Raw genomic sequence first — 19387 nt, forward strand, 5'->3', positions numbered from 1 at the left:
TTATGACTTTTTTAAAAAAGCACCCAGTCTGATAAAAGAAGTGTGTGACTTTCCATCTCTGAATACATCCAATTACAAAATATTCTAATATCATTGGCACGCTGATGCACAAGATTGGAAATAGGTTAAATAACCACATAGTAGTATTGTATAGTTGTAGCAGACATGCACCCAGAGCTCATAATTTAGAGGTGGTATAATTAAAGGAAAGTTACTGGGGAGCGATGATCTTCCTGGCAAGCTGGCAGAAGGTCAGTGGTGCTGGACAGCTGCTCCTGTTTGGCACCTTCTTTGTTTGATTAAGTGGTCAAGACTGGCAGGAGATGTGGATCGGATGGATTTACGAGAGTGTATTGTCTCAATTCAAGGAGTTTCCAGTAGCACCACAGCACAAAGGTCATTGAGGGTCGAGCTTTCATTTTCTTACACATCCACTCTTGTTACAGATCAAGAACCAAATAGAAAGTAAGGTTATAAAAGTGAGAGTAAAGGACATCGACCGATGCAAATTTATCTCAGAAACAGACCAGGGTAAGAATTAGGTTATGGAGAGGAAGAAGGAAAGAAACAGCGTCACCTGCATACTTAAAATAAAATATATGGCCCTTGCAGTCTAACAATAGCTGAAGTCTGTGCATTGTGCACGCTGTAACCATGTGATATGGGCCTGTCAACCATGTTTACCGAGCTGACAAACAGAGGTGATTTTTGAGCGACAGGACCACAAAGAGGCGGGGTTTAAAGGAGATAGCAGGGAGTGAAGAATGCCCAGTGGAATTCTGGAGGTTTATTTTGGACTACAGTTCTGTCTGCCTTGACTGACATGTGGCTTGTCGTGCATCGGCTATGATTGACAAATGGCTTCAATCAGTCTTTAAACCAAAGACTTCAGAGTAAAAGAGATTTCAATCATGATACATTAACCTATTTGATCAGTTTTAAAGAGGACCTTGCACTCACGTAAATATGTTTTACCTACAAACCTACAGAACTAGTATGTACAGAATTTAGCAGAAAGGAGAACCAGTGCTAAAATTAACCACTCACCCTGCACCATGAGCTCAGCAAGAGATTGCCCTCCATTGGTCTTCACTCGGTAGTGGCCACAATCCTCCTTGGTGACATCGTTAATGATGAGTGTGTGTTTGCAGCCGTCTTTCTTGAAGCGATACTTGAAGGATTCGTCTCGAGTAAGCTCCACTCCATCTTTTTCCCTTAAAATTTGAAAAGTGGTTATAAAACCAGCTCTATTGTTTTTTTTCTAACCACATATTATTTTTTAAAGCCTGTTTCCAGGATCATAATGTTTATCAAGGTGTAGACGTGCTAGAGCTTCGAGTAGCAAGATTTTGTGCTTCAAATGAATTGGTACATTGTTTTGTTTCAATAAACCAAAGCTCAAAAAACTAAGCTAAATATAGTACTTTAAATCCCAAGACATTTTGATCTTGTTACATTCTGATGTCTATAAATTTACAGTGTACATGCAAAGAATGGCATTGATGAGGGATGAGCATAAAATCCTCATCACATATCCTGTTAAATTTACTCAAGCTTTAATTTATTAGTTCTTGTGACTCATGACAATGACATTGTCAATAAAAGGTCTCATGACTGGCGTGATGAGATTGAAGTGACCTTGATCATTCTTGATTTACTCTGCGATATTTCTGGTCATGCATATTACTCTATAGTGCTAAGAAACATTTTAGCAGACTATCTAGCTCCAGAAATGTGTCCTCTGCGGCACATTAAAGGCAGTCGCCATGAACAGTGATGACTTTCTCATTTTGGTTGAAGGACACTGCAGAGCTGCTAAAAGGCTGGCATGACCTTTTCAGAGGGCTGATCATTTACAGAGCTGCAGGGTGATATACAGCCTTGGATCCAGATCAGGTGAAGCCACGGCTCATTCACTCACTCATTCTCACACACACACACACACACACACACACTTTTGCACCACCCGTCAGCCAGGTTGAGTCAGCCAAAGCCTGGCAGCTGCTCTGCTCAACAAAAGACATGCATGCCATCTTCTGGACATCTGAGGAATCTCACACATCCGAGACAGACATGCTTCTGATAATGAAATAATTATTTTCTTATCACTTGTCCCTGTGAGAGTGTAGTACTCTTTAATCAATTTCACCCATTGTCATGCTTGTGTTTGGGTGTCATTATTATTATTATTATTATTATTATTATTATTATTATTATTATTTTGCCATGTTCTGGGATAGATGTGTTTAGCAGGGATTATGCTCATAGATCATAGATAAGAATCTTACCACTTGACATGAGCTCCTTCCTCAGAGACCTCACACTCAAATTCTACTCTCTCTCCCTTCATTGCCATCTGATCCTCAAGATTACGCAGGATCAGCACAGGAGGCTCTGAGAAAGAAATCTAGAGATGAATCTTAAACTTCAGAAATGCTAAAAATACCTCCACACTGTGTTAGTAGTCATCATCGAGTACCTTTCACGAAGAGCTCAGTGAAGCTTTTTTCCTCTCCCACGATGCAGGAGTATGCCGCGTCATCAGCCAGAGAACAGTTGTTGATAGTGAGGAAGCGTTTGTTTCCTACACTTTCAAAGATGTACCTGAAGGAACAGCAAATAAACTGTGACTTAGTTTTCTACTTTTCTATGTACATGGAGACAAAACCTCATTACAGATAAAGGCTTTGCTAAATCGGACAAATTCCAAATATGGCGTGACTATCATGGCATGATAGAAACTTTCAAAATTACAATTCACAAATTGTTGGTATTGTCAGCTATGCAATAAGCCAAGAATAAAACAAGAGCAGCTGTCACATGATTCTCTAGCATACTAGTGCTATCAAGTCTCAGTCCAGAGTGTCCTTGTCACACTAGATGCTTTTTTGTGAGCAGACAGACTGGAAACACTCACTTGCTGCAGGTTATGGTCGAAGTGAAACACATAGAAGCCAAGCCATCCAGGAACAAACAATTTCATTTAGAAAAGGCAGGAGAGAGATACAGATCATTTATTAGAAATTTTGTTTACAAGTAATAAAACAAGATGATTTTTGATGTAGCTGTGCATTTTTATTTGCAAACTAAAATGTAACACTGAATGTATATATTGCTCAATGATTCTCTTCTAGTTCATGGCTGATTAGGTACCTTCCTGTCTTTTGGATTTCCTGTCCATTTTTCAGCCATTTCACCTCAGCATCAGGATTGGCCACCTCAATCTCCAGCTTGATCTTGTGTCCCTTTTCAACCTGGTAGGCTGGGTCCAGCTTTTTGAGGAATGCTGTGAAAGACAGGTTTATACTGCAAAAAGTGCTGTAACAGAAAGTTTTCCATCCAAATGGTGTTAAAACTTCTTTTGTAGGGTTCTACACAAAACTTGTACAGGTTTCTCCTGAGGGACAACTCAAAGATCTATTTGTGTAAGCTGCATCCAGCTTTTTGAGAAATGCTGTGAAAGACAGATATATACTACAAGAAGTAATCCTAAAATGCTTTATTAGAACCCTATAGCAGAAAGTTTCTTATTCAAAGAGAGCTTCTACCTAGAAACATTTCCAAAAAAAAAAAAAAATTGTAGGATTGACCCTTATTATTGCAAAGTGGTTCTGATATTCTTGTTAATTCTACTGTGTACGTAATTTGTGTTAAGCAGTGCCCTAATCATTGGACTGGACTGGATTGTGAATAGTTAGTCTAGTAGCAATAGTAGCATAGAACAAACTATGCCAGCGTGATGCTAACTTCAGCATACGTCATGTGGATGGCAAACCAGATGTGCATCCAGACTTACTGTCTATATTTGAAGATCACACACAAATGGAGAGAAAAGAGTACAAACAACAAAAGAAATTACTTCAGTTTATAAATTGCAGCCCAAACATGTGTACAGAAATATCAATTACTGCAACACACAGAATCGATCCACGTGCATTCTTTCCTTATTTAAACTGAGTTCATTCAAGTTTACCATGACTTATCAGGTAAAGGGATGGGGATAGCAAGGCAACAGTAAATATGAATTATGATTGTTGCATTAAAAAAACTGTCCCTTACAGAAAATGTAATATATTTATGTGCATACAGTGGGGTCCAAATATTTGAGACCACATCGAAAATCTGGGATATTTTTTTTTTCCATTTAAAATTCTAAATAAACAGAAGGTTCAAGATAAGTAAATGTGCAATATATTGAATATTCAAGATTCTGCACAATTTCTAGGTCCCTATTTAAATGTAAGCAAATTTGTGACATTGACCATGTTAATTGCTTTGTATAAAAGATTCTGATTTTCCTCATGTCTAATCTCTTCTGTTGAAGCATTTGTTCAGACAACATTCTGATGGATTTGATCTAAAATGGATCAAAAGGTTTTGCACAAACTTGTGGAATCCACTGCTCCAGTGGACACTGTCATTAAAGCAACAAGGACACATACGAAATACGAAGAAACTCTGAAATTCATGTACATATTTTAAGATTTTTACTTTTCCCACAGGTTGTTGTCAATGATATCATCTATAAAGAAAATTGTTGTATTCAATTAGAAACGAATGCAAAATAGAAGCATTTCCCTGGTGGTCTCAGACTTTTGGACCCCACTGTATGTAAAGTACTGTATGATGAGTAAGTAATGAAACATGATGAAACAAAAACTTCATTTATACGGTTCTACACAGACTCTTTACCTTTATACTGAAAGAAGTGAAGGGCAGCCCTTAGGAAATGGAGCATTTTCTAAAATGAAGACATTATCTTGTAGGGTTCTACACAGAACCTAGGGGTTTCCTCAGAGGAACAAATTCAAAGAACGCTTGGTATACTTGAGTGTAATCTGAGTCCAGTTTTTTTTTGAGGAATGCTGTGAAAGACAGATTTTTACTGCAAGAAGTGTGGAACAACTTAGAAAGAATGTTAAATCTAGCACCATAAAGGGTTCTGTTGTCTATCTGTCTGTTTGAAGGATCCTTAAATGTTCTATATACTGTCCCCTCAGTCCAAATTGTTGTACTGGCTAAGCCCAATGTTTGTGCAATGTCTCTTTTGATTGATTTTCCCTCTTTTCTCAGTTTCAAAATGGCTTGCTTTTCTCCTTTAGACAGCTCTCTGATCTTCATGTTGTCTTGTCCTTTTTAACACAAATGCAGTCTTCACTGATGAAACTGAAGGGTAAGACCAAAGTAGATGTTTACAGCTGTTTATTGTTTAAACAGTCACTCTAACTGGACACACCTGGGTAACAAGAAACACCTGTCACTCACATGTTCCAATATTTTTGCTCACCTAAAAATTGGGTGGTCTGATACAAAAGGTTCTATGTTTTATGTTGTTTAATACTTCTAGATGTAAATACCAGGAAATAAAAACAGAAATCCTATCCTCTTATTTCATATCCATCTTTAAATCTCAAAAATGTCTTTGGGATATAGCACTTAATTGGCCTTGCCGTTCCAATAGTTTCGGAGGGGACTGTAGAACACTATGACAGAAAAGAACCCATCCAGAGGGGTTCTCATGTTTGGATCCTTTTCTAAAAGGATATCCTTTGTTTGGAGTGTTCTACACCAGACATTTAAGAAACACCCCTTGGGATGCTAGTGAAAGCTGTGAAAGAAAAACTGTAGAACAAAAACTAAACTCTGACACTCTTTCTTTGTTTCATTGGTTTGTGCCTCTGGGGAAACCATTAAAAGTTGTATATAGAACCCTACTACAAGGAGTTTCCCTTTTTTGCAAATATTCCAAGTAGAATATCTTTAGAAATCTAGCACCATTGAACCTTTGAGTAGCCCTTATTTTCTATCAGTGTAACTACCGTATATTGAGAAATATTTGGACACTACAATGAGACATTTAATATATTGTACTATTAAAGGTGCCTTTTGTAATGTTTAAATGCAATAATTATATATTTTCTAATGCATCTTGGAATGTCCAGCATTCCTATACATTGTTTTCATTTTAGTCTACTGTTGTTGTTTTTTCTGGCCCAGAAATTAGCCCCACCTCCAGGCCCTTGTCCTTAAAAGGCAACTCAAGGGGTTTACACAGTTTAAACATAATCCAGGTGTTCAGTTAGGGGAAAAGGCTCGACAATGTTTTCTTTGCAACTGCAGTTTGCTTCACAGACAGCAGAAGGCTCTCAACTTACAAACAGCTTCTTTAAATAAAGTATTGAAGCTAATGTTAAGGTAGTGGTCTGATTTCCAGTTTCCTGTTTCAGAAAAAAAGGATCTTTCTAGACAAGTTCAAGTTCTACACAAACCTGCGCTCTTCTTCTCTTCCTTTTTCATCTTCTTCAATCTCTTGAGCATGCCCCTTAGATCCGTAATGCCGTACTGGAAAGCGATCTTCTCATACTCTGTGGGCGGAGCCTTGCTCAGGATTTCCCACACATCCACATCGGGCTCGTGGCTCACCTGGACCATGCTGCGGTCAGACAGCAAGAGGGAACTGTTATTGATGGCTCATTTAGACAGGTGAGATTCAACAAGTTTGCAGTTATGAATTTTGAATCTTCTCTTTTAATTTAAAACGGAAGAATGTTTTAGCTCAAAGCTGCAGACATGGCCACTGCTTTTAGCACTACTGTTAGAACCATATCCAGAAGCTGATAGCGGAAAGCAGGAGGAGAAAAAAAAAACGCATATTAAATATGTACAGGGATAATTCAGTTCTTACCATTGGGCTCTTTTTTAAAGAAACTGCTGCACTTAGTCAGAAGCAGAACCCAAGACATGACAAGATAAACCAGAGCAGGTTAGTGCACACAATTCAACAGCCCACCAATACTGCTTAGCACATCTACAGCAAATTGAATCTAATTAAAAATCTAATAACTATACGTTGAAAATAAAGTTTGGGAAATGCTTGTGGATGTTACTCTATTAAATTCTACATGTCAAGATAAGGCAGTAGATATTTTCAGAAAACAATGTAGACATGAAAATATTAACAACACATTGATGAAAAGTGACTGTAAAGTGATTCGTGTTATGCTAGTAGCAAGGAAAGTTGCAGCATAGAACAAACTATGCCAGCGTGATGCTAACATCAGCATTCGTCATGCGGATGGCAAACCAGATGTGCGTCCATTCAGTCACTTACTCTCTACATTCGATGATCACACACAAGAGGAGAGAAGAGAGTACAAACATCAAAAGAAATGACCTCTGTTTGTAAATTGCAGCCCAAATATGTGTACAGAAATATCAATTACTGCAACACATAGTCAATCCACATGCATTATTTAAACTGAGATCATTACATTTTACCATGACTTATCAAGCAATTGCATGGTGATAGAAAAGAGCATTACGCTGCAAAAATCTTAGCACGTGGAAATACTTTGAATAAAGTCAAATGCATCTATGGTAGTATTTCTTATTATAGTATCACAATAAACCAAATATAAGATTATTAAACGTATTTCAAGCCATTTGTACTCATTTCAAGTTTGTTCTGTTGGCAGATAATTTTGCTCATTTTAAGCATTTATTTCTAGAAAGAAGAGAAATTATCTGCCAGTAGGATAAGAAAACTACAAGGCTGAAATGAGCGATATGAAATGTCTAGAAATAGGTTTAATGATCTTATATTTGGTTTATTGTAATCTTCTAATAAGAAATACTAGATAAATTGGACTATATTCAAGATATTTTCACTTGCTAAGATAACTTTTTTGCAGTGTATAAAATGGCTGTAGTAAGAATGAAAGATGACCATATTCATGCACAAAAAAGAAACTGTCAGTGTCCCTTACAAACATATAACATACTTTTGACGTTTTAGGAATAAAACAATAAGGCGTGCTGTTATGTGAGGAAACAAAACGCGACATGTTGTGCTGTCATATAAAAATGATCAAAGCCCAGATGGTGTGATGCAGAGTTATTGTTTACATTCAGGAATGTCCATGAAACAGGAATCTCTATCCTGATGTTAATAATAAAAAACCACAATGCTTTCTGTTGTAAAGAATTTCCTGCTTTACCTCTGGTACTGACACTGGAGACTCCTTCCAAAAATGCTAAATAAATGCCTCACAGAAAACCACCATATAAACAATTGCATATATATATATATATATATATATATATATATATATATATATATATATATATATATATATATATATATATATATATATATATATATATATATATATATATATATATATATATATATATATATATATATATAAAAAATTTTATTTATTTTTTTTTTAAACTCTGTATAAGTCGAGAATCCACCCTACAAGTCCCTGTATAAGTTGTTACTATAGAAACGATAACCTGTTAGAACAAGCACATTAATATTAACCTGTGATTTGTCTTGCAGCCAGAATTACTATCAGATTTGCTGTTATAAAAAATTAACCAAATCCTTCTGACCAATCAGAATTCAACAGCGCTGTAGTATAGATTCTTATATCGTAGTATAATGAAACTACACCCAACATTTATGACTTTATGTAGACTTTATGCCCCTTTAAGGAATGCCTTTTTCAAAATCCCAATCACACAAATGCTACCACTGACCACAGACCGAAATCTTACGTTTACCTTTATTGACCAGCTTCATTAGTCAACTCAAATCTTCATTTATTTTTACACTGTAAAGTCCTGTAAATGAGATCGATATCTCTTTTCCAAATAAAACTGACATTTTTGTCAGAAAATAAAATCTATGCTAAACAGATTGCATACTGGATTAAAATCTGTTTACATAAAATCATAATAAATCATTTAATGTGGACCAAATATAAATATGCCTGAATATTTAGTATACTCATAAATAATTACTAGTATCATTAGTAGTACATTTAAAAATTAATCTAACAGTTTATTTGTCTCCTACTGTACTTCTCTGTAAGTAAAATCTTTGTAGTATACTTTGTTCACTCTATATTTGGAGACCCACCTCTTTTTGAGTAAACCGCTGAAGTCCAGCTCTCCTGCATCACCTGCGTCCACGCTACTGCAACAGGAAACCAGCCACAAAAACACGGTGAGCAGAAACACGCTATAACTGACATTTCCATTACTACAACAGTTTGATCACTTTTAGTGTAGATTTCTGTGTAGATACATTAATCATAAAAAAGTTGGAATTTAGGAGTGTAGCAGACGTGAAACATGCTTAAGAATAATATAGACATACATATTATACTGAAACCAGTGAACCAAGTAATTAGTCTCTCCTTGTGAACCAAATAAAGTGATCATTCATGTTGGCTTCATTATGAAACCTTGCACTCTAGCACAGAGCAAATCCATTTCTTGCTTTGAAAAAGCTCTTCAATTATGGACATGAAAGTTGAAAGCTCATACCTTGATGTAGAAGCAAAGTTACTTCAAACCCAGAGGCTGATCAGACACCTCTCAAGTAATTTCTGCTCTGAGTTTTCATTTTGAGGATAACCCATGTGTAAGAGCAATAAGAGGGCTGATGACCACTTCACTACACACTGCAGAGTGTGTATGTCTTAAAGATCACATTGCAAGATGAGGGGGGAGGGGGGGGGGTGATTTAACATGCTACGGAGAATTCATTTGTGCAACTGACACCACTGATTTTCACAACATGTCCGTCACAGTGAAGAGATCCTTTAACGGGAAGTGGGAAGTGTAAATTATTTCATTTCACAGCTAGCATTAACAAAGCTTGGAAGCATTATATCACAAGCATTTGGCATCTTTGCAATTTATGTTGATCTGTCCCATAGGACATGCACTATTTTATACGAATCAGTCTCTCAATCACCGGAACTGCACTTGTGAAGGATCAGTGGACAGGGAAACCATATTCATTTAACCAACTAAAACTAATTTTATGCCAAAAAGGAGGGCTGGATGTCTGTCCTCACGAGGACTAAAGATGAAAAGTGAGACAGACAGAGAATGTGTGTGTGTGAGAGAGAGAGAGGAAATTCAAGGCATTCTGAGAGAGTGACTCACAAAGGAACAGACATCAGTTATATGAGTCAACTCTCTTTAAATGTTCTCAGACAGAGATAAAAGTGAAGACAGAAAGGAAAGTCAAAGGAAATGAATATTAAAAACCAAAACACCCTCCTTTTGGTGAGAAATCAAGCTCATTTTCCCATGAGTTTTAATGCATGAATATGCCCTCTGCCATTGCAACAAACCCCTTTAGCTACCTGCCCGCTGTTGACATCCTCTTCTTACTGCCTGGAGTTATGCTCCTGAGTGATTAGTATGTTCAAGTAATGAGATGATTAAACATGTCTGTCCCCTTTGATATCATACTTTACATAAACCCAAACAGCACTAATTATTTAACAGCAATTACCTATCAACTCACAAAGCCAAGTTCAGAAAAAAAAGACCACTCACGTGCGTCTGAAAGCAGCACGAATATCAAATCCCTCCACTGTTTGAACCTCTGTAAGGAAATTAAAGAGAGAGCATTCGCTAACGTTAGCTACAGACTTTACACTGTAGTACACAATGCTCTATGGATGATTATTTGCTTTACTTGTAGTAACACCATCTTCTCCTAGCTAACTTGCAGATATCTAACAACACTCTCAGCTGTCAGATTAATTTTCCACACTAGATTTCAGTTACTATCAGGTTCTTTTCATTGCACTTCTGTAATACTGAGGAGACAACAATAACGGCAGCAGATAATTACATTCTCAGAAGGCATTTTGTTCACTTCATTTCATTTCATTCACCATGTATGTGAATTTTTCTTGGAAATATATTGCTATGCCTCTCACAACCATCAGTTTTGCACAGCGAAGCCAGTGTTACAAAATGTTCATCCTTGTCTTGCTTGCAGTTACATATTTCTACCAGAACGACCCCCAAATTCCCTAAATGGGTGCATGTACTGCAGATTTATTTCTCTACAAGAACTCTGCTGTGTTGATACTCACCATGCACAATCAACTCAAAATTACAGCTGTCAAACTTGTCTCTGGATGACACTTCACATCGATATCCTCCGGCAAAATTAGCTTTGGCTGCAATGACGTGCATCTCAAAGGTATACACCTGTGAAATGACAGTGGGACAGTTTACAGTTCAATTAGATAATCCATTACACAGCCCTTTTTATGTGTACACTAATCAGAACATCTTAACTAGCTGAAAAATGATTTCAAGTTTAATTTATTGTAACCGCATATTGATCTATAATACTGTCAGCACCTACGCGAGTCACAATACTGCCGTGTCCACAAGACACCTACGTATATTTACAGTCAAGTGCAAAAGTTTGAACATCCACAGGACAAAATGAAGACATGAAAATTTATTTTCATTGATGTGTTGTAGCTGATGATGGCTCAAATAGTTAAGATATACACCAAAATTAGTTCAAAGGTTTGCATCTGCCTTTATGATTTCAAAATATATATAAAATAATCTTTATGATTATTTTAATAATCTTTTGCTGCCAACCTTTTGCAAAACATTGCATAGCAAAGGTCACTGCACACCTTGTTGTTGCGGTCATAGTGCTCTTTCAGCTGCAGGTGTTTTCCTGACTTGCTGGCCAAGTCCATCCACTTTCCTTTAAACCATCTGACTGTGGGCTTCTTCAGCAGGGACTCGCCACACACTTTTGCCACAAAGGTGATGTTCTCTCCTGTGGATGGATTGATTGAACCTCCTCAATATGATTCTCATGACTTTTTGAAATAACTAATATGTTGGCTCAATCTCTAGGGCTTCATGTCCTTCATACCCTTCATATATTTGGTCATTTTGCCAATTCTCAACCAGCTAGCTGTCCCCTATGACACAACAGCTACCAACCAAGGAAGGTGAAGGCTAGCACATACTTCCTCTAAGACATGTGATGCCAGCTACCAAATCTTTTCAAATTGCTGCTCATGCTAAATCACAGGGGAGCTATGCACTCTCTGCCCTCTTCTGTATACAAGAGCTCACAGACTCCCACCATTAACTAGTGTAGCTTTGATTCACAATGAGAGAGTATGCCCTCCCACCCAGAGAGTCAGCCAATTTTGCTCTCTTGGATTCCCAGCCATGGGATGTCTGAGATTCAGTCTCCTAAATATGGGGTGAACCCTTTTCTGTTGGGTGCTTTTAGGCCTGTGGTTCTCTTGTTCATCAGGAAAAATCCTATGTAAAGATGCATTTAAAAATGATTGTGAAAGAATGAATGATTTTGTGAGGTGTGACACAGAACAACGAAATGTACACTATATACAGTATGTTTGCACATGAAGTCTAAAACATGGTTACTCTTTTGTTGAAAGTTGGTCATCACTCACCCACAGTCACCTCCCCATTCTGAGGTTTTTCTGAAAAGAGTCCGGTGAGGTCCTGCCTTGTGTCGGGCTGCTGGTTTTCTGAAAAGAGAAAAAGATGTGAGAAAACCATATTAGAATTAGTAATATTAGAAGATGTATAGATAGAAACAATAAGGGAGTACTACCTTGTTAGTTTGTTAAAAATTAAATTTGATTTACCATCATGAGCACCATCATGAGGGTCTGGGGCATGGTTGTTTGTTTCTGTAGTCTGGGTAGGAGGTTCAGAGGGAGCTGGGGCGGCTGCTGGGGGATCTAACGGAGCATCAGCAGGGGGCGCTGCTTCAGGTGCAGTCTTTTCTGTCTCCGCTGCCTTTGCTGGTGCTTTGGCTGATGAAAATGATAATCTTTATCATAGCATGCTCTGAACTCAGTCAGTGATGGGTAATCTGAAGTGTCTTGGACTAAAGTATGTAAGTGAAGAAATTGAAGTACACAGAAGAAGAAGAAATCGCTGCTTCACTTTTTTTCACTTTTTCATTTACTGTAGTGAGTGGCCTTCATTGCTTTTAATACAAACCCAGCACACAGACAGTCTCAGAATTTCTGACTATCTACAATATCCTTGACATAGCTTCAATAGATTGATAGCTAGACTCGATATAACTGTTAAATAAAGCCAGGCTACTAAGTATTTGTTCCCCAAATATCTCTTCTGTGTTTTGCACTCTTTGACTATCAGATTTTCCGTGAATGCTCATGCTTCTTGCTGTCAAGAGCCTCTCAGGGAAGCAATCTCCAGAGCCAAAGGTCATCAAGGTTTGGACTGCGCTGCTGTGGACAAGGCCTGTTATTAATAGCTCAGCTATGGGAAGGGCAGGAGGAGTCTGCCTGAAAAACAAAGTTCTGGTCAAAGAGTTTGTTGTGTCTGAAATTGGGTCAGAATCATGCTGGAAGTGATCGAATATTATCATAATGACAGTAGTGCTCATTCAGAAGAGTGATACTCATGTCAGTTCAGTGGAATCACACAAAGTGGCTGTGAATAGGGATGTGACAAAGGTGCTGTGTGATTATCCAAAGTCACAAACAAAAAGTGGCATAACGGTGCAAAGAGATCTGAAGTGTGGTCAGGATACAAAAGTGAACACAAGTACCAAAAACCTTCTGACCCACCCTCTGTTTCATTGATCTTAAGCTCAAATTTGACTTTTGAGCCTCCAGATATAACTGCATATCCTGTTGAATCTTCAGGTGTAACGTTGCTTATGGTGAGTGAGTGCTTGTTGCCTTCTGCTGATATTGTGTATTTATCACTTCCTGTGATGTCTTTGGTATCCCGTTGCCATCTTACTTTAACGTCTTCCTTCTCAGTCTGTGCTTCGAATACCACCGTGGCCCCAACCTCAGCAGTCTGACTTTTTGGTTTCTTGATGAACGCAGATACTGAGAAGGACAAGGATGATGAAGGGGAAAAACATACAAAGGTTCACTTGTGTACATGGATTATCGCTAATGGGTCATGTGTCAAGCTTTTTAAAATTGACCTCTTCATAAACGGCCAAATGACAGACACCATTTAAGCAAAAAGTCTCCCTGGATCAACATAGTTTAACGCATCCTTCAGAAACAATGAAAGTGCTTAATGACCTACTGTAATTTTAAAAAATGATAATGAAAAGAAGCAGAAAAGATGGACAGTACAGCCACAGTAAGCTTACAATGTAGTGTGTTCTGCACGGCTTGACCTAATACAAGATTCACAAAAAAGTCTCAGCTTGAAGCGTGAATTTGGACTCAGAGATTCACTTCTCTCTCTCTCTCTCTCTCTCTCTCTCTCTCTCTCTCTCTCTCTCTCTCTCTCTCTCTCTCTAAACTAGATGCTGAACCTGTCCTTTCACTACCTAATGGGGCAATGTAGGGATCAGCTGTAATAAACACTTGATCGATCAACAATAAAGGATGATTGATTGAAAAGAAATTGAAAAGAAGTATTATGTGTCTGAAGTTGAACATTTCCAGAACCCCTCTTATAAATGCTAGCAATTATAAGATTTTGAGAGACATCATTCCACTCAAAAAATAAAAATAAAAAAATAATAATGCTGGGTTATTTTTTTCTACCCAAACACTGGATTGAGCTCAGTCTTGGCAGTATTTGGGTAGTTATGTGTAACCCAACTGCTGGGTTAGTGAGTGGCTGGGTCATTTTCACTGACAGTTGAAACAGTGCACCCCTCCCCCAGCCTGACACTTCACCCCAGCTCCTTGGGTCAAATCAACCCGAGGACAGTTTCAATTCCTCTCAGGTGGAGGTAATGGTTTTCACACACACCCACCGTTAGATTCATGTGGAACAGCCATTTTGAAATTTATGTTAATAATCTGAAATATTTTTATTATCAGTATTTCTTTCGTCTTCTTTTAGTACCAAGAAAATGAGCTCCACTGTTAAGTGGAGCATCAAAAAATTAGTTTATACTCATAGTGTTCCTCCCCACGGAAATCTTTAGTAAAAGGCGAAAGATTTATACGATATGAAGAGAAACATGAGTGGATTAACTTCCTACCACCTTCAGGCCACAACCCTGATCACACAGACACGTTACACAGAGACGGTAGGTATGACATGTTGTACTGTAATACTATAAAGTATATCATCATATTCACTTTAAGTAGCTCATTGTAGAAGATTGTTTTTAATCTGATAATGACTATATGTACGGACTGTTTTAGCTCACGTAAATTAACATCTTTTGTATTTTTACTCGGGTTGGGTGTTGATGCGTCGCGACGTCCAATAAGAGGCGGCTAAATTTGCATATTACAGCAGGACTACCATTAACTCGGAGCTTTCTGCTCAGTAGACCTCTAGCGGATGCATTTAGGTTGGCATATTTCATAGCATTTTATTTCATGTGAATGTGTTTTAACTTTTGGACCAAATCTATGCTTATAATACACAAAATAACATTACAGCACGCGCAGTAATGTTATGTGTGAGTAAGAGTAAGAGGAGGTAATGATGAAATGTAATTGTACAGCTGTAATATTTCTTTAATGCCTTTAATCATCGTTTTAATGCTCGGTGAATCAAATAACGGAGTTGTTTAAGTATTTCAGACAATTTCTTGTAAATTGTTACATTTGTTTATATGTCAAAGGTCATGTAGGTGGATTAATAACCACTGCGTAATTAACTGGCGCTAATTATAATATAATTGTTTGGGGGGGGGGGGGGGGGTTATGCACTCAGTTTGCTTGCTATATTGAATCTAAATTCAGTATTGTACTTTCTCATAATCTTCTGCTTACACTTTCTGAACACTCAAGCTTTAATTAATATTAACTCTGCTATTATGTTATGGGTCGATTTGACCAATTTCCACATGTGAGATGTCTGAAATACTGGTTAATCTATCTTTTTCTCTCTGATTTTTTCCCCCACTTTTCCTCATTTATGATCATGAATGTACATGCAAAAATTTCTTATTGCTTGTCTCGGATAGACCATAATAAAGGTTTATTGTTCTTTGTGTGTATTTAAACTTTAGAACCAATTTGTACCGTAATATAATAGATCTAATTTTACCTCACAACATACATGAACGGGTCAGAACACCCATTTTGAGTTGCAGGTAACTCTTTATGATTCTTTTTTTGTAACCAGTAAAGGAGCCCCACCATAAAGTGGGGCGACAAAAAATTAGTTTATACTCATAGTGTTCCTCCCCACGGAAATCTTTAGTAAAAGGCGAAAGATTTATACGATATGAAGAGAAACATGAGTGGATTAACTTCCTACCGCCTTCAGGCCACAACCCTGATCACACAGACACGTTACACAGAGACGGTAGGTATGACATGTTGTATTGTAATACTATAAAGTATATCATATTCACTTTAAGTAGCTCATTGTTGAAGATTGTTCTTAATCTGATAATGACTATATGTTCGGACTGTTTCAGCTCACGTAAATTAACATCTTTTGTATTTTTACTCGGGTTGGGTGTTGATGCGTCGCGACGTCCAATAAGAGGCGGCTAAATTTGCATATTACAGCAGGACTACCATTAACTCGGAGCTTTCTGCTCAGTAGACCTCTAGCGGATGCATTTAGGCTGGCATATTTCATAGCATTTTATTTCATGTGAATGTGTTTTAACTTTTGGACCAAATCTATGCTTATAATACACAAAATAACATTACAGCACGCGCAGTAATGTTATGTGTGAGTAAGAGGAGGTAATGATGAAATGTAATTGTACAGCTGTAATATTTCTTTAATGCCTTTAATCATCGTTTTAATGCTCGGTGAATCAAATAACGGAGTTGTTTAAGTATTTCAGACAATTTCTTGCAAATTGTTACATTTGTTTATATGTCAAAGGTCATGTAGGTGGATTAATAACCACTGCATAATTAACTGGCGCTAATTATAATATAATTGTTCGGGGCGGGGGGGTTATGCGCTCAGTTTGCTTGCTATATTGAATCTAAATTCAGTATTGTACTTTCTCATAATCTTCTGCTTACACTTTCTGAACACTCAAGCTTTAATTAATATTAACCCTGCTATTATGTTATGGGTCGATTTGACCAATTTCCACATGTGAGATGTCTGAAATGCTGGTTAATCTATCTTTTTCTCTGATTTTTTTTCACTTTTCCTCATTTATGATCATGAATGTACATGCAAAAATTTCTTATTGCTTGTCTCGGATAGACCATAATAAAGGTTTATTGTTCTTTGTGTGTATTTAAACTTCAAAACCAATTTTACCTCACAACATACATGAACGGGTCAGAACACCCACTTTGAGTTGTAGTTAACTCTTTATGATTCTTCTTTTATAACCAGTAAAGGAGCCCCACCATAAAGTGGGGCGACAAAAAATTAGTTTATACTCATAGTGTTCCTCCCCACGGAAATCTTTAGTAAAAGGCGAAAGATTTATACGATATGAAGAGAAACATGAGTTCTGATTTGGAAGGTGGTTAAGTCCACAACCCCGATCAAACAGATATGTTACACAACAACGGTAAACATGCTCAGCAGTTACATAAATGAATATTATACCATTTCGTTTTACGCAACATGATATAAACAATTTAATTGACAATTTTCTATACAATAAATAATAATGTTTTACTATTTTATACCAGCGATGTGTTCTTAAAGCACGGCATGCCGGGTAGGCCATGCAAATAGATGCCAATATTAACCAATCAGATGGGAGAAAGTGGGTGGGTGGTGCTTTAGAATCTGAACCCGGAAATCATAGTAACAGTCATAGCTTGTTTGATAATCGGGCATAGAAATCGAAATCTACGCTGTACGTTATATAAACACTGTTTTCGCTGTTTTTTTTTTTTTAACAGACCAGATATTTTAACACTTGGAGTACACTTACGGAGAAATTAAAGCTATGCTTTCAAAGCCAGTCGTGGTAGAAACCTCTCTGCGAGTGTATACGGGATTTTACGGTAAACACTGGTCGCTTAGGGAATTTGTTTAATTTTGTTTTTTAAATAAACTTCTGCAAAACGTACATTCTGTCATTTGAAAGAGATGTTATGTACAGTAATTAACAAGAAATTGTGCGAGTAAACGTAGTCAACATTTGAACTAAAACGAGCAGTACTCCCCCCCAAAGCGCTTGCTGGTTACCGTAAACCCGTGTATATATACTCGCACAGAATTTCTATCTCGCCTGGCTTGACCACGGTTAGGTTTCAGACATGGCGAATGTTTTTTGTTAGTTGTAGACTACAACAAGTGCTGGTTATGTCGAATACATGATAGCATTAATAATTTTAGACACTTTTGAAAGCCTGCAATTACCTAGCTAGTTGAGCTACATGTGCATTCTTAGGCATTTACAAATATTTAGGTTTGTACAATAATCACTATTAGCACTGATTTAGTAAGAATATCAGCTTAAATATTGCATGTTATTTATTTTTTAAAAATTAATATGAAAGTTGTTTCACGTGGGTATTTTTTTTTTTTTCTTTTAAGGTTTAATGGCCTGTTCAATGGATCTGTGTGTAGTCATACAGCTAACAGGCTTTCTGTCCTTCATACCACTAAAACAGCCTGAAATTCCCTGTATTGTGTCGCATGCAGGCCTGTTCAAATATAGAAAGCATATGTTTTCCATTAATAAATGCACTCTAAGCACAGAGCAGTGACCGAACTGCCCAGAGCTGTGCGAGGGATTAGCTGGACTCTATTTCAGTGGACCTGCAAGCATTGGAAGAATGGCCCTATGCTATTCAGTCTCACCTCTGCTATTTGATAACTAGTGGCATCCACGTTTTATTTTTGTTCCCCTGACACAGACTGTATGACACAATTAGTTGAGGTAAAAGAACACTAATGTGTGATATGATAACAAAGCATAAAATAAGAGAAACCTGAAATCACATGTCCATAAGTATGTGTGTCCTTCTCTAGTGACTGTAGGCTGCTTCCTAGGGGGCCAAGAAATATGGAACGGAGATTTACTACGATGTCAGGAGGGGCACCTGGGCTGAAGTGAAGACAGACAGGCAGCTGACCTATTTCATCTGATAGTCCAAGTTAGCGTTGATGGATGTGTGATACATCTCTGGTCTTCAAACAGATCTGTTTTCACATATCCAATGCAGCAAGTTGGAATTTCAATACAGATGATTCCAATACAGTTGAATAAATAGCATCTGTTTTGTTTTAAAGGACTACTTGTATTAGACCTGACCAGGAAGAGCAGATTGCTGTGTAAACGGAAAGGCAGAATGACAAAATCTATGTTGTCTTGATTGTAAAAGCATTAAAAGAAGAAAAAAAAACATTGGAGAAGAGATTGAGACAGAAGATTTGTCAGTATATAACACGATATTACCACTAATACAAACTGCTTAGTTGGATCAATAAAAGCATCAGTGTAATGTAGTTTAAATACTGTGGGTCTTAGCACACAAAGCCACATGATAACGCATCAGACAAATTGGACTTTGCTAAGTATTAGGCTGTTGGATGCTTGTCAGTGATATGCGGTGTGGTTTTCAGTGATGGTGTGAGTGAATTATATTCTTGCTGTCTTTGGTATGCCACAAGAAGTGTCATGTCAGTGGATCATTGGAGTGCT

The 19387-nt window shown here is 37.4% G+C and overlaps 1 protein-coding gene, 1 long non-coding RNA gene and 3 other non-coding genes across 6 annotated transcripts in view; 1 reads left to right on the forward strand and 4 right to left on the reverse strand.

Moving 5' to 3' along the window:
- mybpc3 (myosin binding protein C3) overlaps positions 1-19387 on the reverse strand; it is a 42035-nt gene that overhangs the window by 20167 nt on the left and 2481 nt on the right. Inside the window, exons 2-15 of the mRNA XM_017459272.3 lie at positions 13431-13700; positions 12474-12644; positions 12276-12353; positions 11475-11623; positions 10911-11028; positions 10363-10411; positions 10167-10211; positions 8927-8983; positions 6270-6433; positions 3154-3286; positions 2918-2920; positions 2480-2604; positions 2289-2394; positions 1048-1214 (exon numbers count right to left, since the gene is read on the reverse strand). Of these exons, the coding sequence (XP_017314761.1) occupies positions 1048-1214; positions 2289-2394; positions 2480-2604; positions 2918-2920; positions 3154-3286; positions 6270-6433; positions 8927-8983; positions 10167-10211; positions 10363-10411; positions 10911-11028; positions 11475-11623; positions 12276-12353; positions 12474-12644; positions 13431-13700 (1635 nt within the window). The remainder of the gene's footprint in view (positions 1-1047; positions 1215-2288; positions 2395-2479; positions 2605-2917; positions 2921-3153; positions 3287-6269; positions 6434-8926; positions 8984-10166; positions 10212-10362; positions 10412-10910; positions 11029-11474; positions 11624-12275; positions 12354-12473; positions 12645-13430; positions 13701-19387) is intronic.
- LOC124626442 (U5 spliceosomal RNA) lies at positions 14696-14810 on the reverse strand. Its single transcript, XR_006981279.1, has one exon. It is a non-coding gene; the product is annotated as a U5 spliceosomal RNA (small nuclear RNA).
- LOC124626444 (U5 spliceosomal RNA) lies at positions 15932-16046 on the reverse strand. Its single transcript, XR_006981281.1, has one exon. It is a non-coding gene; the product is annotated as a U5 spliceosomal RNA (small nuclear RNA).
- On the forward strand, positions 17097-18974 carry LOC108259632 (uncharacterized). 2 transcript variants are annotated; one of them, XR_001810960.3, is made up of 2 exons: positions 17097-18148; positions 18277-18974. It is a non-coding gene; the product is annotated as an uncharacterized LOC108259632 (long non-coding RNA). The 2 variants fall into 2 exon arrangements; XR_006981277.2 differs by having other exon boundaries at positions 17097-17590.
- Positions 17122-17236, reverse strand: LOC124626443 (U5 spliceosomal RNA). The gene has a single exon (XR_006981280.1). It is a non-coding gene; the product is annotated as a U5 spliceosomal RNA (small nuclear RNA).

The sequence above is a fragment of the Ictalurus punctatus genome, chromosome 27 (assembly GCF_001660625.3).
Source record: "Ictalurus punctatus breed USDA103 chromosome 27, Coco_2.0, whole genome shotgun sequence".
In the NCBI taxonomy this organism is placed as follows: domain Eukaryota; kingdom Metazoa; phylum Chordata; class Actinopteri; order Siluriformes; family Ictaluridae; genus Ictalurus; species Ictalurus punctatus.